The sequence below is a fragment of the Tachyglossus aculeatus genome, chromosome 23 (assembly GCF_015852505.1).
Source record: "Tachyglossus aculeatus isolate mTacAcu1 chromosome 23, mTacAcu1.pri, whole genome shotgun sequence".
NCBI lineage: Eukaryota > Metazoa > Chordata > Mammalia > Monotremata > Tachyglossidae > Tachyglossus > Tachyglossus aculeatus.
Window position 1 is genome coordinate 32,866,708 of NC_052088.1, and position 18,534 is coordinate 32,885,241.

An 18,534-nucleotide genomic window follows, 5' to 3' on the forward strand; every position below is an offset into this window, starting at 1 on the left:
CCACTGTTGGGTAGAGACCGTCTCTATATGCTGCCGACTCGTACTTCCCAAGCGCTTAGTACAGTGCTCTGCACACAGTAAGCGCTCAATAAATACGATTGAATGAATGAATCCCCCGGCAACCCGGCCCTCCGCCTCTACCTGTGCTGTTGCCGCCCGTTGCTCCGAGGAGGAGGAGGAGGAGGAGGATGAGACTGTGTCGGGAGCGCATGACGGACGAGCGGGGACCACAGCCCGTCACCCGGCTCCCCGGGGAAACATGCAGGGGGCGTGGCCTCTCCTGGACACGCCCCCTTTAGGCCACGCCCCTGTTCGGCCTCCAGCCAATCAGCAGGGGGATGAGCGAGAAAGGGGCGTGGATATTGTAGGCCCCGCCCCCTTACCCTGCGGGGAAACGAGCGATGGAGGGGCGTGGCTTTTCCCGGCCCCGCCCCCGGAGCGACATCCGGCCAATCAGGGGGGAGATTGTCGAGGGGGGCGTGGCCTCCCCCGGCCCCGCCTCCATCCAGGGCTCCAGCCCCTCCGTAAGGCCGGCCGGTCCCGACCCCCGGCCCGCCCCCCGCCCGACTCAGCCTCGTTCCCTGCTTGGGAAAAGGGGGGACGGGACGATTCTGTAAGGCGCCTTCCGTCCCCAACACAGATACACGGATGGAGCAGCGTCCACCGCCCTGTTAGAGCAGGGCCGGGCCGTCAGCACCGTTGCCAGTCTGGACCTCGTCCTGGGGCTGGGGCTGGTCCTGAGTCTGGGCCTGAGTCTGGGCCTGGATCTGGGCCTGGGTCTGGGTCTCGTCCTGGGCCTGGGTTTGGATCTGGGTCTGGGCCTAAGTCTGGTCCCGGGCCAGGGTCTGGGTCTGGATCTGGGCCTGTATCTGGGCCAGGGTCTGGTCTGGGTCTCGTCCTGGGTCTGGATCTGGGCCTGGGCCTGTGCCTAGGTCTGGTCAATCAATCAATCGTATTGAGCGCTTACTGTGTGCAGAGCACTGTACTAAGCGCTTGGGAAGTACAAGTTGGCAACATATAAAGACAGTCCCTACCCAACAGTGGGCTCACAGTCTAGAAGGGGGAGACAGAGAACAAAACCAAACGTACTAACAAAGTAAAATAAATAGAATAGATATGTACAAGTAAAATAAATCAATCAATAAATAGAGTAATAAATATGTACAAACATATATACAGGTGCTGTGGGGAAGGGAAGGAGGTAAGATGGGGGGTAAGATGGTCCTGGGCCTGGGCCTGGTCCTGGATTTCGTCCAAGGTCTGGGCCTGGGTTTGGGTCTGGATCTGGGCCTATGTCTGGGTCTGGGCCTGGGTCTAGGTCTGGTCCTGGTCCTGGGCCTGGGTTTCATCCTGGGTCTGGGTATGGGTCTCGTCCTGGGCCAGAGTCTGGGTCTGGTCCTGGGCGTGGGTCTTGTCCTGGGCTTGGGTTTGGGTCTGGTCCTGGATCTGGGCCTGTGTCTGGTCCTGGATCTGGGCCTGTGTCTGGTCCTGGTCCTAGGTCTGGGCCTGGGTCTTGGTCTCGTCCTGGGCCTGGGTCTGGGTCTGATCCTGGGTCTGGTCCTGGGCCTGGGTTTCATCCTGGGTCTGGTCCTGAGCCTGGGCCTGGGCTTGGGCCTGCGCCTCTGCCTGGGCCTGGGTCTGGCCCTGGGCCTGGGCCTGGGCTTGGACCTGCACCTCGATCTGGGCCCTGACCTGTACCTGGGCCGGCATCGTCTATGCCTCCACCAGTACCTACATGGCGCCCACAGCCCAGCCCAGAAAAACCTCTCACGGTGAAACCGCATCTTAATCCCAACCTGTCACCTCGCGGCGGGGGGTGGGGCTAACCCACCAAAGAGCCCCAGGATGGGGCAGTTGACACAAGGGCTCCACCACTTGTCTGCTATGTGACCTTGGGTGAGTCGTTTCACTTCTCTGGGCCTCAGTTGGAAAATGGGGTTTAAGACTGTGAGCCCTATAGGGGACAGGGAGTGGGTCTAACCTGATTAGAACAGTGCTTGACAGATAAACACAAGTCTAGACGTAATGTGTCTGTTGTTATAGCGTGCTCTCCCAAGCACTTAGTACATTGCTTTGCACACAGTAAGAGCTCAATAAATCTGACCGAATGAATAAATAGATGAATGAACCTAGTAAGAGCTTAAATATACCATTATTATTATTACTATTATCATTATTAATGGGAGGCTATTTACACATCCCCCCCCCAAAACTTCTAATTAATTCTGCCTTGAGAACTTCATGTCTTTATTTTCTTCACTGCTGGGTCCTTTTCTGACAAGGTGTTTTTCCTGAAGGTGGTGTTTCTAAGCAGGGGTTTCTGAGTTATCTTGAAGAAATCTTCCAAGGCTGGTTCAGTGTGTGGAATACTAGTCAGCTGACATGTTTATCCTACAAATGCAGAAACAGGTTAAAGCAGTGAAAATGAACTGACAAAGCAGAACCTAGGAAATGTGGGGGTCGTTTTTCCTATTCTGAAGCTATTCACCTACTCTGTGCCTGGATCTCGTCTGTCCCACTGCCGACCCCTTACCCATTTTCCCTCTTTGGCCCCGGATCACCATGCTCTCCACCTTCAAAACTCATCTGAAACCTCATCTCCTCCAAGAGGCCCTCCCTAACTAAGCCCTCATTTACCTTAACCTCTGTTCCTTCCGCATCACTTATTTACTCGGATTTCTACCCCCTTAAGGACTTGATATTCATCCCACCCTCAGCCCCGATCGATCAGTCGTGTTTATTGAGTGCTGACCATGTGCAGAGCACTGTACTAAGCACTTGGGAGAGTCAGCGCTTAGAACAGTGTTTTACACATATTAAGTGCTTAATAAATGCCACCATTATTATTATTATTATTACACTATAACAGTTGGCAGATGCGGTTCCTGCCCACAGCACTTATGTACAGAAGTGTGCCTGTTCATTCAGTCATATTTATTGGGTACTTACTGTGTGCAGGGCACTGTACTAAGTGCTTGGAAAGTACAGTTCAGCAGTAAAGAGAGACAATTCCTGCCCAGACTGGGCTTACAGTCTAGAAGGGGAGAGATAGGCATCAAAACAAGTAAACAGGCATTGATATAAATAAATAGAATTATAGATACAAACACATCAAAACAAGTAAACAGGCATTGATATAAATAAATAGAAGTATAGATATGTACAAATATACACAAGTGCTGTAGGGTGGGGAGAGGGGGCAGAGCACAGGGAGCAAGTGATGTTGGATTCTCCCAACCGCTTAGTTCAGTGGCCTGCAGACAGTAAGCAGTCAATAAATGCCACTGATGGATTGATTGTATACTGCCATTTCCCCTATCTGTAATTCATTTTAGTATCTATCTCCCTCTGTAGTCATTAAGATCTCTGGGGGCAGGAAACTTTTCTACCAACCCTAATGCATGGTACTCTCCTAAACACTTAGTACTGTGCTCTGCACACAGTATGCACTCAATAAATACCACTGATTCATTTAAAGTTTTTTTATCCAGCAGGGAGGAAACATGACATCCAGTTATAGTAGAGGATTATGTATTCCAGAAACATCATGAAGTTCAAGGAATGCTTGGAGAAATTCAGGAATGAGTGTAGATGGGGAATGTGTATGTACTCTCCCAAGCCCTTTGTACAGTGCTCTGCACACAGTAAGTGCTCAATAATACGATTGATTGATTGACTGATTGATATTTGAGGTGAAAGTTTAAGATGCTAGACAGAAATGCCCTCATCAGCACACGGAGAGGGTTAGGGTTAGAGCTCTGAGCCGTACACACCAGAATTTTCATGGCACTCCTTGTCGTTCTCTTAAACCAACCAGAATTCTAGTTTTTCTACCCTGACTTTATAGCGAACATCTACTATCCAAGGACTAGTATTAATCCCACCTGAATTTTTTGTTTGAAATTTCCATCGTTCATTCCATCAGAGCCCTTACACCTTTATAATAGTTGCATTAATTGCCTTATGGCCTTCCACTTTGCTTTCACACTCTCTTCTCCTACCTCCTGCGCCTTGCTCAACCTCACTGAACTGTGGTATTTGTCGAGTGCTTACCATGTGCCAACACCATACTAAGCTCTGAGGTGGATCCAAGGTAACCAGGTCTGAAACAGTTCCTGTCCCATATCTGGGCTCAGGGTCAAAGTAGGGGGGAGAGCAGGCAATCGAATCCCCATTTTACCGATAAAGAACCTGAAGCACAGAGAACTAAAGCAAATTTCTCAGGGTCAAACTGCAGGTAAGTGGCAAAGAGATTAGAACCTATAAATCCTATGACTCCCAGGCCAGTGCTCTTTTCACTGGGTCCCAACTACTTTCCTCTGCCTGGAACAAGTTCCCCCTTAAAATTCATCAGACCCCATCTGTTTCCCTTTTCAAAGTGTTTCTGTAAGCCTACCTCTTCCAGGAAGCAGTCCTGATCAATTTTTCTCCTCCCCAGGTTATATCTTCCCAACTGCCACTTCAGCACCTATGAAACTACAGACATATATAGCACTTGTCTACATATTGATGTATGTACTCTTTTAGAGTTGGCTTTCAGGGTGACGTTATGGAAAAAAACACAGGAGTCCGTGACCTAAGGTAAGTCCCTTAACAGCTCTGTGGATCAGTTTCCTTATCTGTAAAGTGGGCCTTAAAAAACTGTTTTTTCCTAGAGTATGAGGTCATTGTGGGCAGGGAATGTGTCTGCTTATTGTTATATTGTATTTTCCTAAGCGCTTAGTACAGTCCTCTGCACACAATAAGCTCTCAATAGATACAATTGAATGAATGAATGAATTACATGTGAGCCAGAGACTGTGCCTGGTCTGATTATATTGTCTCTGTCTCAACCTCAACGCATGCTTGACACAATGTTATATTTATTGCTATTATCAGGTAATACCGCATCCATGAGCCTGAGTGTTTTTGAGATAAAAAATCTTACTCATCTGCCTGCTTTGCCCGGATAATACAGTAGTACATTTTCCAGACCTCTTACCATTCAGGTAAGCATTATTATCTTTATTATTATTATGGTTTGTGTTTAGCACTTACTACATGTTAAGTACTGTTCTAAGCACTGGGGTAGATATGTGCTATTCAGGACGACACAGTCCCTGTCCCACCTGAGGCTTACAGTCTAAATTGGAGGGAATAGGATTGAATCCCCATTTTACAGTTGAAGAAACTGGGGCATAGAGAAGTTAGCAATAATAATGAAGATGGTGCTTGTTAAGTGCTTACTATGTTCTAAGCGCTGGGGTAGATTCAAGGTAATCAGGTTGTCCCACGTGGGGATCACAGTCTTAATCCCCATTTTAGTGATGAGGTAACAGAGAAACAGAGAAGTCAAGTGACTTGCCTGAGGTCACACAGTTGATCAGTAGTGGAGCTGGGATTAGAAGCCATGACCTCTTACTCCTAAGGACACATAGCAGACACGAAGCAAAGCAAACTGAGGCACCGAAAGTCACTTGCCCAAGATCTAACAGCGGATAAGTTACAGTAAGCTCATTGTGGGCAGGGAATGTGTTTGTTATATTGTTGTGTTGTACTCTCCCAAGAGCTTAGTACAGTACTCTGCATGCAGAAAGTGCTCAATAAATGTGAGTGATTGACGTGGAAAAATCTGGATTAGAACTCAGGTCCTTCTGACTCCCAAGCCCATGATCTAACCACTAGACCACCCAGCTTCTCAATTCCACACATGGTACCAGTGACTTCATGTGGGTGATGAATTCTCATCATGAGAAAGAGCTCCAAAGAGTTAAGTAAACACAGCATGGTGTAGCGGTTAGAGCATGGGCCTGGGAATCAGGAGGTCATGAGTTCCAATCCCAGCTCCACCACTCGTCTGCTGTGTGACCTTGGGCAAGTCACTTTTCTTCTCTGTGACTCAGTCACCTCATCTGTAAAATGGGGATTGAGACTGTGAGCGTTAAGTGGGACAGGGACTGTGTCCGACCCGATTTGCCTTTATCCACCCCAGCGCTTAGTACAATGCCTGGCCCAGAGTGAGCGCTTAACAAATACCGTAATTGTTAAAAGGAGCATGGTGGAAAAGGTAAGTATCCACAATCTGCAATTCACCAGTCAGGATGTCAGATTCAGGGAAACCTGTTTCTTCATAACCTCCGTTTCTTGATCCAGCGAAGGAAACAAAAGGGAGAGATGGTTTGATCCCATCCGAGACTCTCATTTCCGGTGCTCAAAATATTGGCAGCCACAGAGAGTCAGTAATGGAGATGCCCGTCGCAGACAGTGAAAGAATGGGAGAAAAAAATGAATTTATAATATGTGAAGGAGAATGCAAGAAACTTCAGATTTTCCTCCAATCAATCAGTCGATCAATCAGGGGTATTTACTGAGTGCTTACCGTGTGCAGAGCACTGTACTAAGCCACTGGGAGAGGACAACAGAACAGAGTTGGTAGTCCCGTTCCCTGCCCATAAGGAGCTCACAGACTAGAGGGGATTCAAGCGGGAGGCGTGAGACAAAGGGAACGTGCATTCCTAGAAGCTTTCCTGAGCCAAACCAGAGAGAGGGACTTGGAGATCAAAAGAAAAGACAAAGTACTATAGAAGAGGGCTTACCCTGATCTTCTACCACATAAGTATTTATTTATTTACCTAGTCATCTTTCCATTTTCTTTTTCCTCCAAACAGTAAATATTTTGGGATCCTTTAGATTCAATTCTTTTCTTATTCCTCAACATCAGAACGAGCAAACAACAGAGTGCTGTGTTTTCAGATAAAGCCCTTAAGGAGTGGACTTTTTTTACTCTGTCTGCCTAAAAACATACAAATGATAAAAAAAAAAAGCAAAACCACATTGAGAAAAATGGATTAGCAAATGCATTATGTATTCATTCATTTATTCATTCTATCATATTGAGTACTTACTGTGTACAGAGCACAGTACTGAGCATTTGGAAGAGTACAGTGGAACAACAGACACATTTTGTGCCAACTGAGCTTGTGTGTGTGTGTGTGTGTGTGTGTGTGTGTATAAAAGCACCTTCTAGACTATAAGCTCCTATTTGACTGTAAGCTTTATGGGTAGGGAACGTTTCTACCATCTCTGTTCTATTTTTCTCTTCCAAGTGGTTAGTACTGTGTCCTGCACAAAGTAAGTGCTAAATAAATACAATTAATTTGACATATCATATATGGATATAGGTTAATACTATAGTTAGTCAATGGTATTTATTGAGTGCTTACTGTGGGGAGAGCATTGTACTGAACGCTTGGGAGAGTACAAGAGAACAATATGACAGAAACATTCCCTAACATGAGAGATAGCTAGGTAGATAAAGGAGCCAAGATCTCTTTTCTAAACGTAATGTTGGGACCTTACTTTCTTAACAGACGGGTCAAAGCTACCATTCTTAAAGAATCAAGTTCAGATCTCCACCCAGAAGCCGGCTTGATGCCCGGAGACCTTAACTCACACACCGCTTGCGAGCGGGAGGGACGAAGTGTCTGTTCTGGGTTAGCGGGCACATGTGCCAATTCCCTAGATAAAATCACAGTACAGAGAGTACAGAGCTCCAATTATGCACCTGGCAAAGATAACTCAGCAATTCAATTACCTGCATGTCCAGCAAGAATGGCCATGTTGTAGCCTTCTGAGGGAATGTGGGTGATGTCCTTGCTCACCGCTGAAGTGGCATCATCTCTCCTGTTGGTGGCACAGGGCTTGGGGGCTATGTCTTTTATTGCTGCTTCAGCAGCAGGGGACCTGAATTCTAATTCTGCTCTGCCCCTTGCCAGCTTTATGACCTTGGACGAGTCAATTTTCCTGTGCCTCACTTTTCTCATCTGTTGCTTCTCATGCAGAGAAGCAGCGTGGCTTAGTGGAAAGAGCACGGGCTTGGGAGTCAGAGGACATGGGTTCTAATCCTGACTCTGCCACTTGTCTGCTGTGTGACCTTGGGCAAGTCACTTAACTTCTCTGGGCCTCAGTTACCTCGTCTGTAAAATGGGGATTAAAAGTGTGAGCCCCACATGGGACAACCTGATTACCCTGTATGTACCCTAGTGTTTAGAACAGTGCTTAGCACATAGTAAGCGCTTAACAAATACCATTATTATTGTTATTATTATCTGTAAAATGGAGAACAGTTCCCTGATTTCTCTCTCTCCCTTAGACTGTGAGTCCCGTGTGGAACAGGGACTGTGTCCAATCTGATTATCTTGTATCTACCCCAGTTTTGGGCACAGAGCTTGGTACACAGTACCCACTTAATAAATACCATAGTTATGGGGGCTCACAGTCTTAACCCCCATTTTATAGATGAGGTAACTGAAGTGACTTGCCCAAGGTCACACTGCAGACAAGTGCCGGAGCTGGGATTAGAACCCAAGACCTTCTGACTCCCAAGCCCGTGCTCTATCCACTAGGCCATGCTGCTTCTTTTTAAGCACTCACTATGTTCCAAGCCAAGGGATAGAGACAAGAGAATCAGGATGATAACAGTCCCTGTCTGACACGGAGCTCACTGTCTACTTAGGAGGAAGATGAAATATTGAATTCCCACTTAGGCATTGAGAGCTTAAGTGACTGGCCCAAGGTCACACAGAGCTGGAATTAGAATCCAGGTCCTCTGGCGTCTAGGCTGGGGCTCTTTTACAGGCCACACTGCTTCTCAGCTCCCGTCTCTGGCATCTCAGAGAGTGACTAGATTAAGGACAATCTCTGGGTTTGGGGCACCTGTGTCTAGCTGTAAGATCTTCCCTTTTAGAAGGAGCGTGGCTTAGTGGGTACAGCACAGGCCTGGGAGTCAGAAGGACCTGAGTTTTATTTCTGACTCTGCTACATGTCCACTGTTTGACCTTGGACAAGTCACTTAACTTCTCTGTGCCTCAGTTTCCTTATCTATAAAAAAATGGGGATTAAGACTGTGAGCCCCACATGGGACAGGAACTGTGTCCAACCCAATAACCTTGTATCTACCCCAGCATTTAGTAAACATTTAACAAATACCACAATTATTATTATTATTATAATTATTATTATTTTGTCACCCAGTTTGAAAATGATGCAACAGCAGAAACTCCCCGTTAAGCAACATCACTACTGGGTAAGACCATTGGCCCATCCTGCCAAGGACTCTGTCTGATTTTGGTGAAAGGAAATTTTTGGAACCATGAGTTAAGCCTTTGATATTCATCCTAATGTTTAGGGATGGGCCCTCTAATTTGGCTGGCAGCTCCTGGAAAAGAGATAACAAATTAGGCCTCCAGAGTAACTCAGCAAGCTAGGGAATGAGGTTGTACCTTACGCAAGGTTAATTTGAAGATAAGCCTGGGTTTGCTGTCTTCTTTGTGTTGAGGAACAATCCAAAACATTGATCGTAATCCCATAAAGTTTGGTCCTGTCAGCCTGTCTGCTAGTCGCCACGTCCCCAATGCCCTCATGAAATAGGAGATTAGGAATCAGCGTTGCCTAGTGGAAAGCGCATGGCCCTGGGAGGTAGAGAACGTGGGTTCGAACCTCAGCTCCGTCACATGTCTGCTGTGTGACCTTGAGCAAGTCACTTCACTTCTGTGTGCCTCTGTTCTCTCTTTTGCAAAATGGGGATTCATTCATTCATTCAATTGTATTTATTGAGTGCTTACTATGTGCAAAGCACTGTACTAATAATTATGGTATTTGTAAAGTGTTTTCTATGTGCCAGGCACTGTACTAAGCCCCGGGGTGGATACAACCAAGTCAGGTTAGACCCAGTCCCTTGTCCCATGTGGGGCTCGCAGTCTCAATTCCCATTTTACAGGTGAGGTAACTGAGGCACAGAGAACAATAATAAGGATAATAATGATGGTATTTGTTAAGCACTTACTATGTGCCAAGCACTGTTCTAAATACTGAGGTAGATACAAGGTAATCAGGTTGTCCCACATGGGGCTCACAGTCTTAATTCCCATTTTCCAGATGAGGTAACTGAGGCACAGAGAAGTTAAGTGACTTGCCCAAGGTCACACAACAGATAAATGGTGGAGCTAGGATTAGAATCCTGGACCATCTTAATCCCAGGCCCATGCTGTATCCACTATACCATGCTGCTTCTGTATTAAGTGCTTGAGCACTGTACTAAGCGCTTGGCACTGTACTAAGCACTAAGGGATTTAATACCTGTTGCCCCTCCTACTCAGACTCTTAGTCCCATATGGGACCTGATTAACTGAGGTAGATTAATTTAGTACAGTGCTTGGTACATAGTAAGCACTTAACAAATACCACAAAAAAACCCACAAAATAAACAGCACCAAAAAAACCCCCACACTCAAGTGACTTGGGTTCACCTGTAAATAGAGTGACCAGGAAACATTTTGGAAAACCTGGAAGGGCCAAATAAGATGTCATCATCTTAAATCAAAAGGCCTAGTGGATAGAGCATGGGCCTGGGAGTCAGCAAGTCCTGAGTTCTAATTCTGGTCCCACCACATGTCTGTTGCGTGGCCTTGGGCAAGTCACTTCACTTCTCCAGCTCTTAGAACAGTGCTTTACACATAGTAAGCACTTAACACATGCTATCATTGTTATTATTATTATTCTCTGTGCCTCAGTTTCTTCAGTTGTAAAATAGGGGTTAAGACTGTGAGCCCCATGTAAGGTATGGACTGTGCCCAATCTGGTTTGCTTATATTCACTCCAGTGCTTAGTACAATGCCTGGCACATAGGAAGCACTTAGAAATACCAGAATTATGATGATAAAGACATCACAGCATGTATTCTGACAAGTGACAAGCAGCGCTGAGTCATGATATGCACACAAGAACAGAGGACCCTGGAAGATGTAATAATAAAAACGATAACTGTGGTATTAATTAACCATTTTCTACATGCCACTTTCTGGGAAGATGCAATATAGTCAGATTGTGCAATGTAGGCACTGGCCTGGGAGTCATGGACCTCAGTTCTAATCCTACCTCTGCCAATTGCTTGCTGTGTGACCTTGGCCAAGTCACTTAATTCTTCTGTTACCTCATCTGGAAAATAGGGATTAAGTCCTACTCCCTCCATTTTAAACTGTGAATCCCATGTGGGGCAGGGTCTGTGTCTGACCACATAAATGGGTATCTGCCCCAGTGCTTAGAACAGTTCTCGATGCCCAGTAAACACTTCATAAATACCATGAAAAAGAATCAGAAAAAAGCCGTCTCCCACATGGGACTTACAGCCTAAGGGACAGGTGCCTCAGTTCCCTCATCTGTAAAATGGTGATTAAGACTGTGAGCCCGATGTGGGACAGGGACTGTGTCCAACTTGATTACCTTGTATCTCCCCTAGCACTTCGTCTAGTGCCTGGCACATAGTAAGCGCTTAACAAGTACCAAAATTATCATTATTATTAGATAGAAGAGACATTGACTCTCCATTTTTCAGATGAGGAAACAAAGCACGGAGAAGTCAACTGATTTGCCTGAGGTCACCCAGCAGGCAAGTAGTGGACGGGGCAGGGATTGTCTCTCTTGGTTGCCTAATTGTACTTTCCAAGCGCTTAGTACAGTGCTCTGCACACAATAAGTGCTCAATAAATACGATTGAATGAATGATTGAATGAATGATTCAAACCCAGGTGCCCTGACTCCCAAAGCACACTTTTTTCTATTGGGCCACGTGGTTTCTCAAAAAATATTTTATACAGTAATAATAATAATAATTGTGGTATATGTTAAGCACTTCCTATGTGCCAGGCACTGTACTAAGCACTGGAATAGATACAAGATAATTGGATTGGACACAGTCTCTGTCCCACCTAGGACTCACAGTCTTGATCCCCATTTTACAGATGAGGAAACTGAACTGAAGTGACTTGCCTAAGGTCACACGGCAGATAAATGGCGGAGTGGGGATTAGAACCCTGTTCCTTCTGACTCCCAGGCTCTTCATCCACTAAGCCACGCTGCTTTTCAGATAATAATCGGGATATTTGTTAAGCTCTTACTATGTCCAAGGCATTGTACTAAGCGCTGGGATAGATAAAAGGTACAGTCCCTGACTCACATAATAATAATAATAATAATGGCATTTATTAAGTGCTTACTTTGTGCAAAGCACTGTTCTAGGCACTGGAACATGGGGCTCACAGTCTTAATCAGCAGACAAGTGGAAGAGCCAGGATTAAGAGCCAGGTCCTTTCATTCATTCATTCATTCATTCATTCATTCATTCATTCATTCATTCATTTAATCGTATTTATTGAGCACTTACTGTATGCAGAGCACTGTACTAAGCACTTGGAAATTACAAATCAGCAACAGAGACAATCCCTACCCAACAACGGGCTCATAGTCTAGAAGGGGGGAGACAGACAACCAAAGAAAACAAGTAGATGGGCATCAATAGCATCAAAATAAATAAATAGAAAAATAGATATATACACATCATTAATAAAATCAAGAGAATAATAAATACACAAGTGCTGTGGGGCGGGGATGGGGGTAGAGCAGAGGGAGGGAGTCGGGGCGATGGGGAGGGGAGGAAGAGCAGAGGAAAAGGTGGGGTCAGTCTGGGAAGGCCTCCTGGAGGAGGTGAGCTTTCAGTCGGGTTTTGGAGGGGGGAAGTGAGCTAGTTTGGCGGCTTTGAGGAGGGAAGGCATTCCAGGCCGGAGGTCGGACGTGGGCCATGTCTACCAACTCTGTCATATCTTACATTCCCCAGTGTTCTGCACACAGTAAGTGCTTATCAATAAATCAATCAATCAATCGTATTTATTGAGCGCTTACTATGTGCAGAGCACTGTACTAAGCCACTGATTAATTGATTGGTTGATTGATTTAGGACCACTGAGCCTTGTCAAACTGTAGACCCCTTTCAGCCAAGGTGAGGTCCCAGTAGCCTTGGGTTCAAACACTTTAGGAGCATGGAATGAGTTGACAATTTCTAAATTTGTTGAGAAAAGAACTCACTTTGTTTCCAGTGTAGCAGGGCCAAACAAATGGTTTCAGGAGCCCAGGAATTAGCTATTGACCCAAAACAAGTCTGACCTTGGAGGGAGCCAGTAAGCTCCTTTGTTTTACCACAGGGTAATTTCTTTCAGATGAAATCCAGGGTTGGGAATGGGTTGGACTGTGACGTTTATACATAAATCAGAGCATTGTCTGTGGGTGTATTGTTCTGGCTCAGGAGGTCAAATGGAGCAGACGATTTAGTTTCTCATATCCTTAGGCTCATTGAAGTTAGAAACTCTGAGTTACAACTCGGCTTTCTCTTTGACCTTGGTTAAGTCACTTAATATTTCTAAAGATAAAGGGAATAAATAGAAACACGGAGCCTGATTTTTATTCTCCGGAAAACTCATCTTACCCAGACATTTGGGGGTGCAGCGTGGCTTAGTGGAAAGAGTACTGGACTGGGCATCTGAGGACCTGGATTTTAATCTCCCACTTGCCTATGTGACCTTGGGTAAGGTACTTAGCTTCTCTGGGCCTCAGTTTCCTCATCTGATTAACGGGGATTGAATACCTGTTTTCCTTCCTACTTACACTGTGAGCCCCATGTGGAATAGGGTCTGAGTCTGACTTGTTTATCTTGTATCAATCCCAAGTCCTCAGTACTGTGTTTGCCACATAGTGCTGAACAAAAATCACTGTTAGTATTATTTTTATCCTATCCTTCCTTGCTGAACTCCCAGCCTCCTATCTGTCCCCATTCCGGTCCATGCTTCACTCTGCTGCTTGGATCATTTTTCTACATAAATGTTCAGACCAGTTTTCTCCTCTCCTCAAAAAACTCCAGCAGTTGCCAGTTCACCCCTGCATCAAACGGAAACTCCTCACCATCGGCTTTAAAGCACTCGATCCCCTTGCCCCCTCCTACCTCACTTCTCTCCTCTCCTGCTACAACCCAGCCCACACACTTCACTTTTCTAATGTCAACCTTCTCACTGTCCCCTGATCTCACCTCTGACCTCTCACCCAGGTCTTTCCTCTGCTGGGACCCCCCCCCGCTCCGCCTCTGCTTCATTACTCTCCTCTCATTCAAAGCTTTAGTGAAGGTACTTCTCCAAGAACCCTTCCCTGACTAAGCCCTCTTTTTCTTTTCTCCCACTCCCTTCTGCATCACCCTGACTTACTCCTTTTATTCACCCTCCTTCCCAAACCCACAGCACTTAAATACCTGTCTATAATTTTATTTATTTATATTACTGTCTGTCTCCCCCTCTAGACCATAAGCTAGATGATTGAATATGATTGAATGAATATGATTGAATGAATGAACTTCTCTGTGCCTCAGGTCCCCCTCCTCCCCCTCTCCATCCCCCCCGCCTTACCTCCTTCCCTTCCCCACAGAACCTGTACATGTGTATATATGTTTGTACATATTTATTGCTCTATTTATTTATTTTACTTGTACATATCTATTCTATTTATTTTATTTTGTTAATATGTTTTGTTTTGCTCTCTGTCTCCCCTTTCTAGACTGTGAGCCCACTGTTGGGTAGGAACCGTCTCTATGTGTTGCCAACTTGTACTTCCCAAGTGCTTAGTACAGTGCTCTGCATACAGTAAGCGCACAATAAATACGATTGATTGATCTATTTATTTATTTTATTTTGTTAATATGTTTTGTTTTGTTATCTGTCTCCCCCTTCTAGAATGTGAGCCCGCTGTTGGGTAGGGACCATCTCTATGTGTTGCCAACTTGGACTTTCCAAGCGCTTAGTACAGTGCTCTGCACACAGTAAGCGCTCAATAAATACGATTGAATGAATGATTGAATGAATAAGCTCATTGTGAACAATCAATCAATCAATCAATCAATCGTATTTATTGAGCGCTTACTATGTGCAGAGCACTGTACTAAGCGCTTGGGAAGTACAAATTGGCATCACATAGAGACAGTCCCTACCCAACAGTGGGCTCACAGTCTAAAAGGGGGAGACAGAGAACAGAACCAAACATACCAACAAAATAAAATAAGTAGGATAGAAATGTACAAGTAAAATAAATAAATAAATAGATAAATAGAGTAATAAATATGTACAACCATATATACATATATACAGGTGCTGTGGGGAAGGGAAGGAGGTAAGACGGGAGGATGGAGAGGGGGACGAGGGGGAGAGGAAAGAAGGGGCTCAGTCTGGGAAGGCCTCCTGGAGGAGGTGAGCTCTCAGCAGGGCCTTGAAGGGAGGAAGAGAGCTAGCTTGGCGGAGGGGCAGAGGGAGGGCATTCCAGGCCCGGGGGATGACGTGGGCCGGGGTCGATGGCGGGACAGGCGAGAGCGAGGTACAGTGAGGAGATTAGTGGTGGAGGAGCGGAGGGTGCGGGCTGGGCAGTAGAAGGAAAGAAGGGAGGTGAGGTAGGAGGGGGCGAGGTGATGGAGAGCCTTGAAGCCCAGGGTGAGGAGTTTCTGCTTGATGCGCAGATTGATCAGTAGCCATTGGAGGTTTTTGAGGAGGGGAGTAATATGTCCAGAGCGTTTCTGGACAAAGATAATCCGGGCAGTAGCATGAAGTATGGATTGAAGTGGAGAGAGACACGAGGATGGGAGATCAGAGAGAAGGCTAGTGCAGTAGTCCAGACGGGAACAAGGAAATGTGTTTATTCTATTGCTATAGTGTACTCTCCCAAGTGCTTAGTACAGTGCTGTGCACACAGTGCTCAATAAATATGATTGACTGACTGATAGGTTTTCGAATTGTGAGAAGGCCAAGGTTGAGCCTGTGAGCTTTTGTGACTGCTGTGACATATATTCATGAGTTTTAAGGAAAGCGTAATTAATTAATTAATAATGGTATTTGTTAGGTGCTTACTATGTGCGAAGCACTGTTCTAAGCACTGGGGAGGTTACAAGGTAATCAGGTTGCCCCACGGTAGACAAAAGCAAGACAATTTCTTATTCAGCATGTGACATTCTGTGCTATTTTCCCCAGAGTCAATTTTGTAGTAGGAAATAACACCAGTGCAGATGGCTCCTTTCGAAGAGATTTAAAACATCCCGATGTATTTGTTGGTTTAAATTATAGCATGTTGGAGCCAGTACTCAGAAAAGGGGCATGAGAAGACCAGATTTCCCAAGAGAAACCACAGTTCTGAAATGATCATTATTTTCCTTTAGTCTCTTTCCCACGGCTGACAGGCCAGTGTTACAGTCACTGTTTGGTGCAGGGCAGGGGACTTTAATTTTGTTCATCTGAGTTTCCTTGACATTATCGTTATTCTGCAATGCTCTGATGGGTTTTTTAATGCTATTTTTTAAGTATGTGTATGTGCCAGGCATTATACTAAGCATTAGGGTAGATACAAGCTAATCAGGTTGGACCCAATCCCTGTTCATTCATTCATTCAATTGTATTTATTGAGTGCTTACTGTGCAGAGCACTGTACTAAGCACTTGGGAAGTACAAGTTGGCAACATGTTGAGACAGTCCCTACCCAACAACAGGCTCACTGTCTGGAAGGGGCAGACAGACAACAAGATAAAACACGTGGACAGATGTCAAGTCATCAGAATAAATAGAAATAAAGCTAGATGTACATCATTAACACATGAGTCTCACATGAGACTCATAGTCTTAATCCCCATTTTACAGATCATTCATTCATTCATTCACTCATTTAATCGTGTTTATTGAGCACTTACTGTGTGTAGAGCACTGTACTAAGCCCTTGGAAAGTACAATTTAGCAACAGAGAGACAATCCCTGCCCACAATGAGCTCAGAGTCTAGAAGGGTGGAGACAGACATCAACACAAGCAAACAGGCATTGATAGCATCAATATAAATAGATATAATTGTACATATATACACATCAAAACAAGTAAACAGACATTAATATGAATAAATAAAATTATAGATATGTATATGCATATGTATGTATGCATATGTATATGCATATATGCATATGTATATGCAGCAAAGGGAGGGAGTGAGGGTGATGAGGAAAAGGGGGGCTTAGTCTGGGGAGGTCTCCTGGTGGAGGTGAGCCTTCAGTAGGACTTTGAAGGGGGGAAGTGTGATTGGTGGATTTGAGGAAGGGAGGGCATGCCAAGCCAGATGTAGGACGTGGGCCAGGGGTCGACAGTGGGACAGGGGAGAATGAGGCACAGTGAGAAGGTTAGCACCAGTGGAGTGGAGTGTGTGGGCTGGGATAGAGAAGGAGAGAAGGGAGGTGAGGTAGGAGGGGACAAGTTGTAGAGAGCTTTGAAGCCAATAGTGAGGAGTTTTTGCTTGATACAGAAGTTGATAGGCAACCTCTGGAGATTTTTGAGGAGGGGGGTGATGTGCCCAGACCGTTTCTGTAGAGAGATAATCCTGGCAGCAGAGTGAAGTATAGACTGAAGTGGGGAGAGACAAAAGATTGGGAGATCAGAAAGGAGGCTGATGCAGTAATCCAGTTGGGATAGGATGAGTGATTGTACTACCAAGGTAGCGGTTTGGATGGAGAGGAAAGGGTGGATCTTGGTGATGTTGTGAAGATGGAAGTTAAGGAGGGAAGGGGCGAGAGTTTTTATAAGGTGGGAGGGAATGGGGTCTGAAGCATATTTGGAGGGGGTGGGACTTGAGAGAAGGGAGGAGATCTCCTCTGAAGATACTGCTGGGAAGGATGGTAAAGTAGAAGAAGGGGTCGAGAGGAGGGAGGATGGAGGAGTGGGGAGGAGTGAATTTGGTGAGTTCAAACCTGATAGTGTTAATTTTCCTAATGAAGTAGATGGCCAGATTGTTGGGAGGGAGGGATGGGGGAGGGGGAGGAACAGGGAGCCTGAGGAGGGAATTAAATATCCGGAACAGCTGACCTTGGGCATGGGTGTCAATAAGGGAAGAGAAATAGATTAGGTAACTGTGGCACAGAGCAGTTAAGCGACTTGCCCAAGGTCACGCAGCAGATGATCAGCACAGCTGGAATTAGAACCCAGGTCCTCTGACTCCCAGGCCCGTGCACTTTCCACTAGGCCATGTGACTTCTTTGTATGGGGGTAATGATGGTAAGAGGGTTAGCTCCTTGAATTCTGGGGGCAGCCCCTGGGTTGGGAAAATGGGGGTCCAGTCAATAAATCAATTAATCACTTTCCCCATTCCAATCCTGGCTCAGGAAAAGAGCAATCCCTCCTCACAAACATCTGTTTGCAAAACATGCATCCATATTTTTGTGACCTGTCCAGGGGAAGCTTGTAGAATAGACCATGGCCTGTTGGAAAGACTAGGGGTTTGGGAGTCAAACAATTTGGCTTCTAATCCCAGCTCTGCCACTTTAATCAATCAAGCAGTGGTATTTATTGAGTGCTTACTATGTGCAGAGCACTTGGGAGAGTAAAATACAATAGAGTCTGTTCCCTGCCCACAGTGAGTTTACAGATTAGAGAATGTAGCACTTTGCTGTGTGACCACTGGCCAGCCATGTTATTCTTCTGTACCTCAGTTTCCTTATCTGTAAAATGGGTGTTAAATGCCCCTTCTCCCCTCACCCTCAGATGGAGAATCTCCTTGGAGACAGGAAATGCATCTGATCTGATGACCTTGTATCTTTTATCATTCTTATTAACTACTTATCTGTACTTTGGCAAAGTTAATTATCTCCCCCTTGAGGGGTCATCTCAACT

General features: G+C 45.5%; 1 protein-coding gene across 1 annotated transcript in view; it reads right to left on the reverse strand.

Moving 5' to 3' along the window:
- EMB (embigin) overlaps positions 1-223 on the reverse strand; it is a 38,893-nt gene extending 38,670 nt beyond the window's left edge. Inside the window, exon 1 of the mRNA XM_038765798.1 lies at positions 142-223. Coding sequence (XP_038621726.1) covers positions 142-211 — 70 coding nt within the window. The 5' untranslated portion in view covers positions 212-223. The remainder of the gene's footprint in view (positions 1-141) is intronic.
- Between the last annotated feature and the right edge of the window lie 18,311 nt (positions 224-18,534).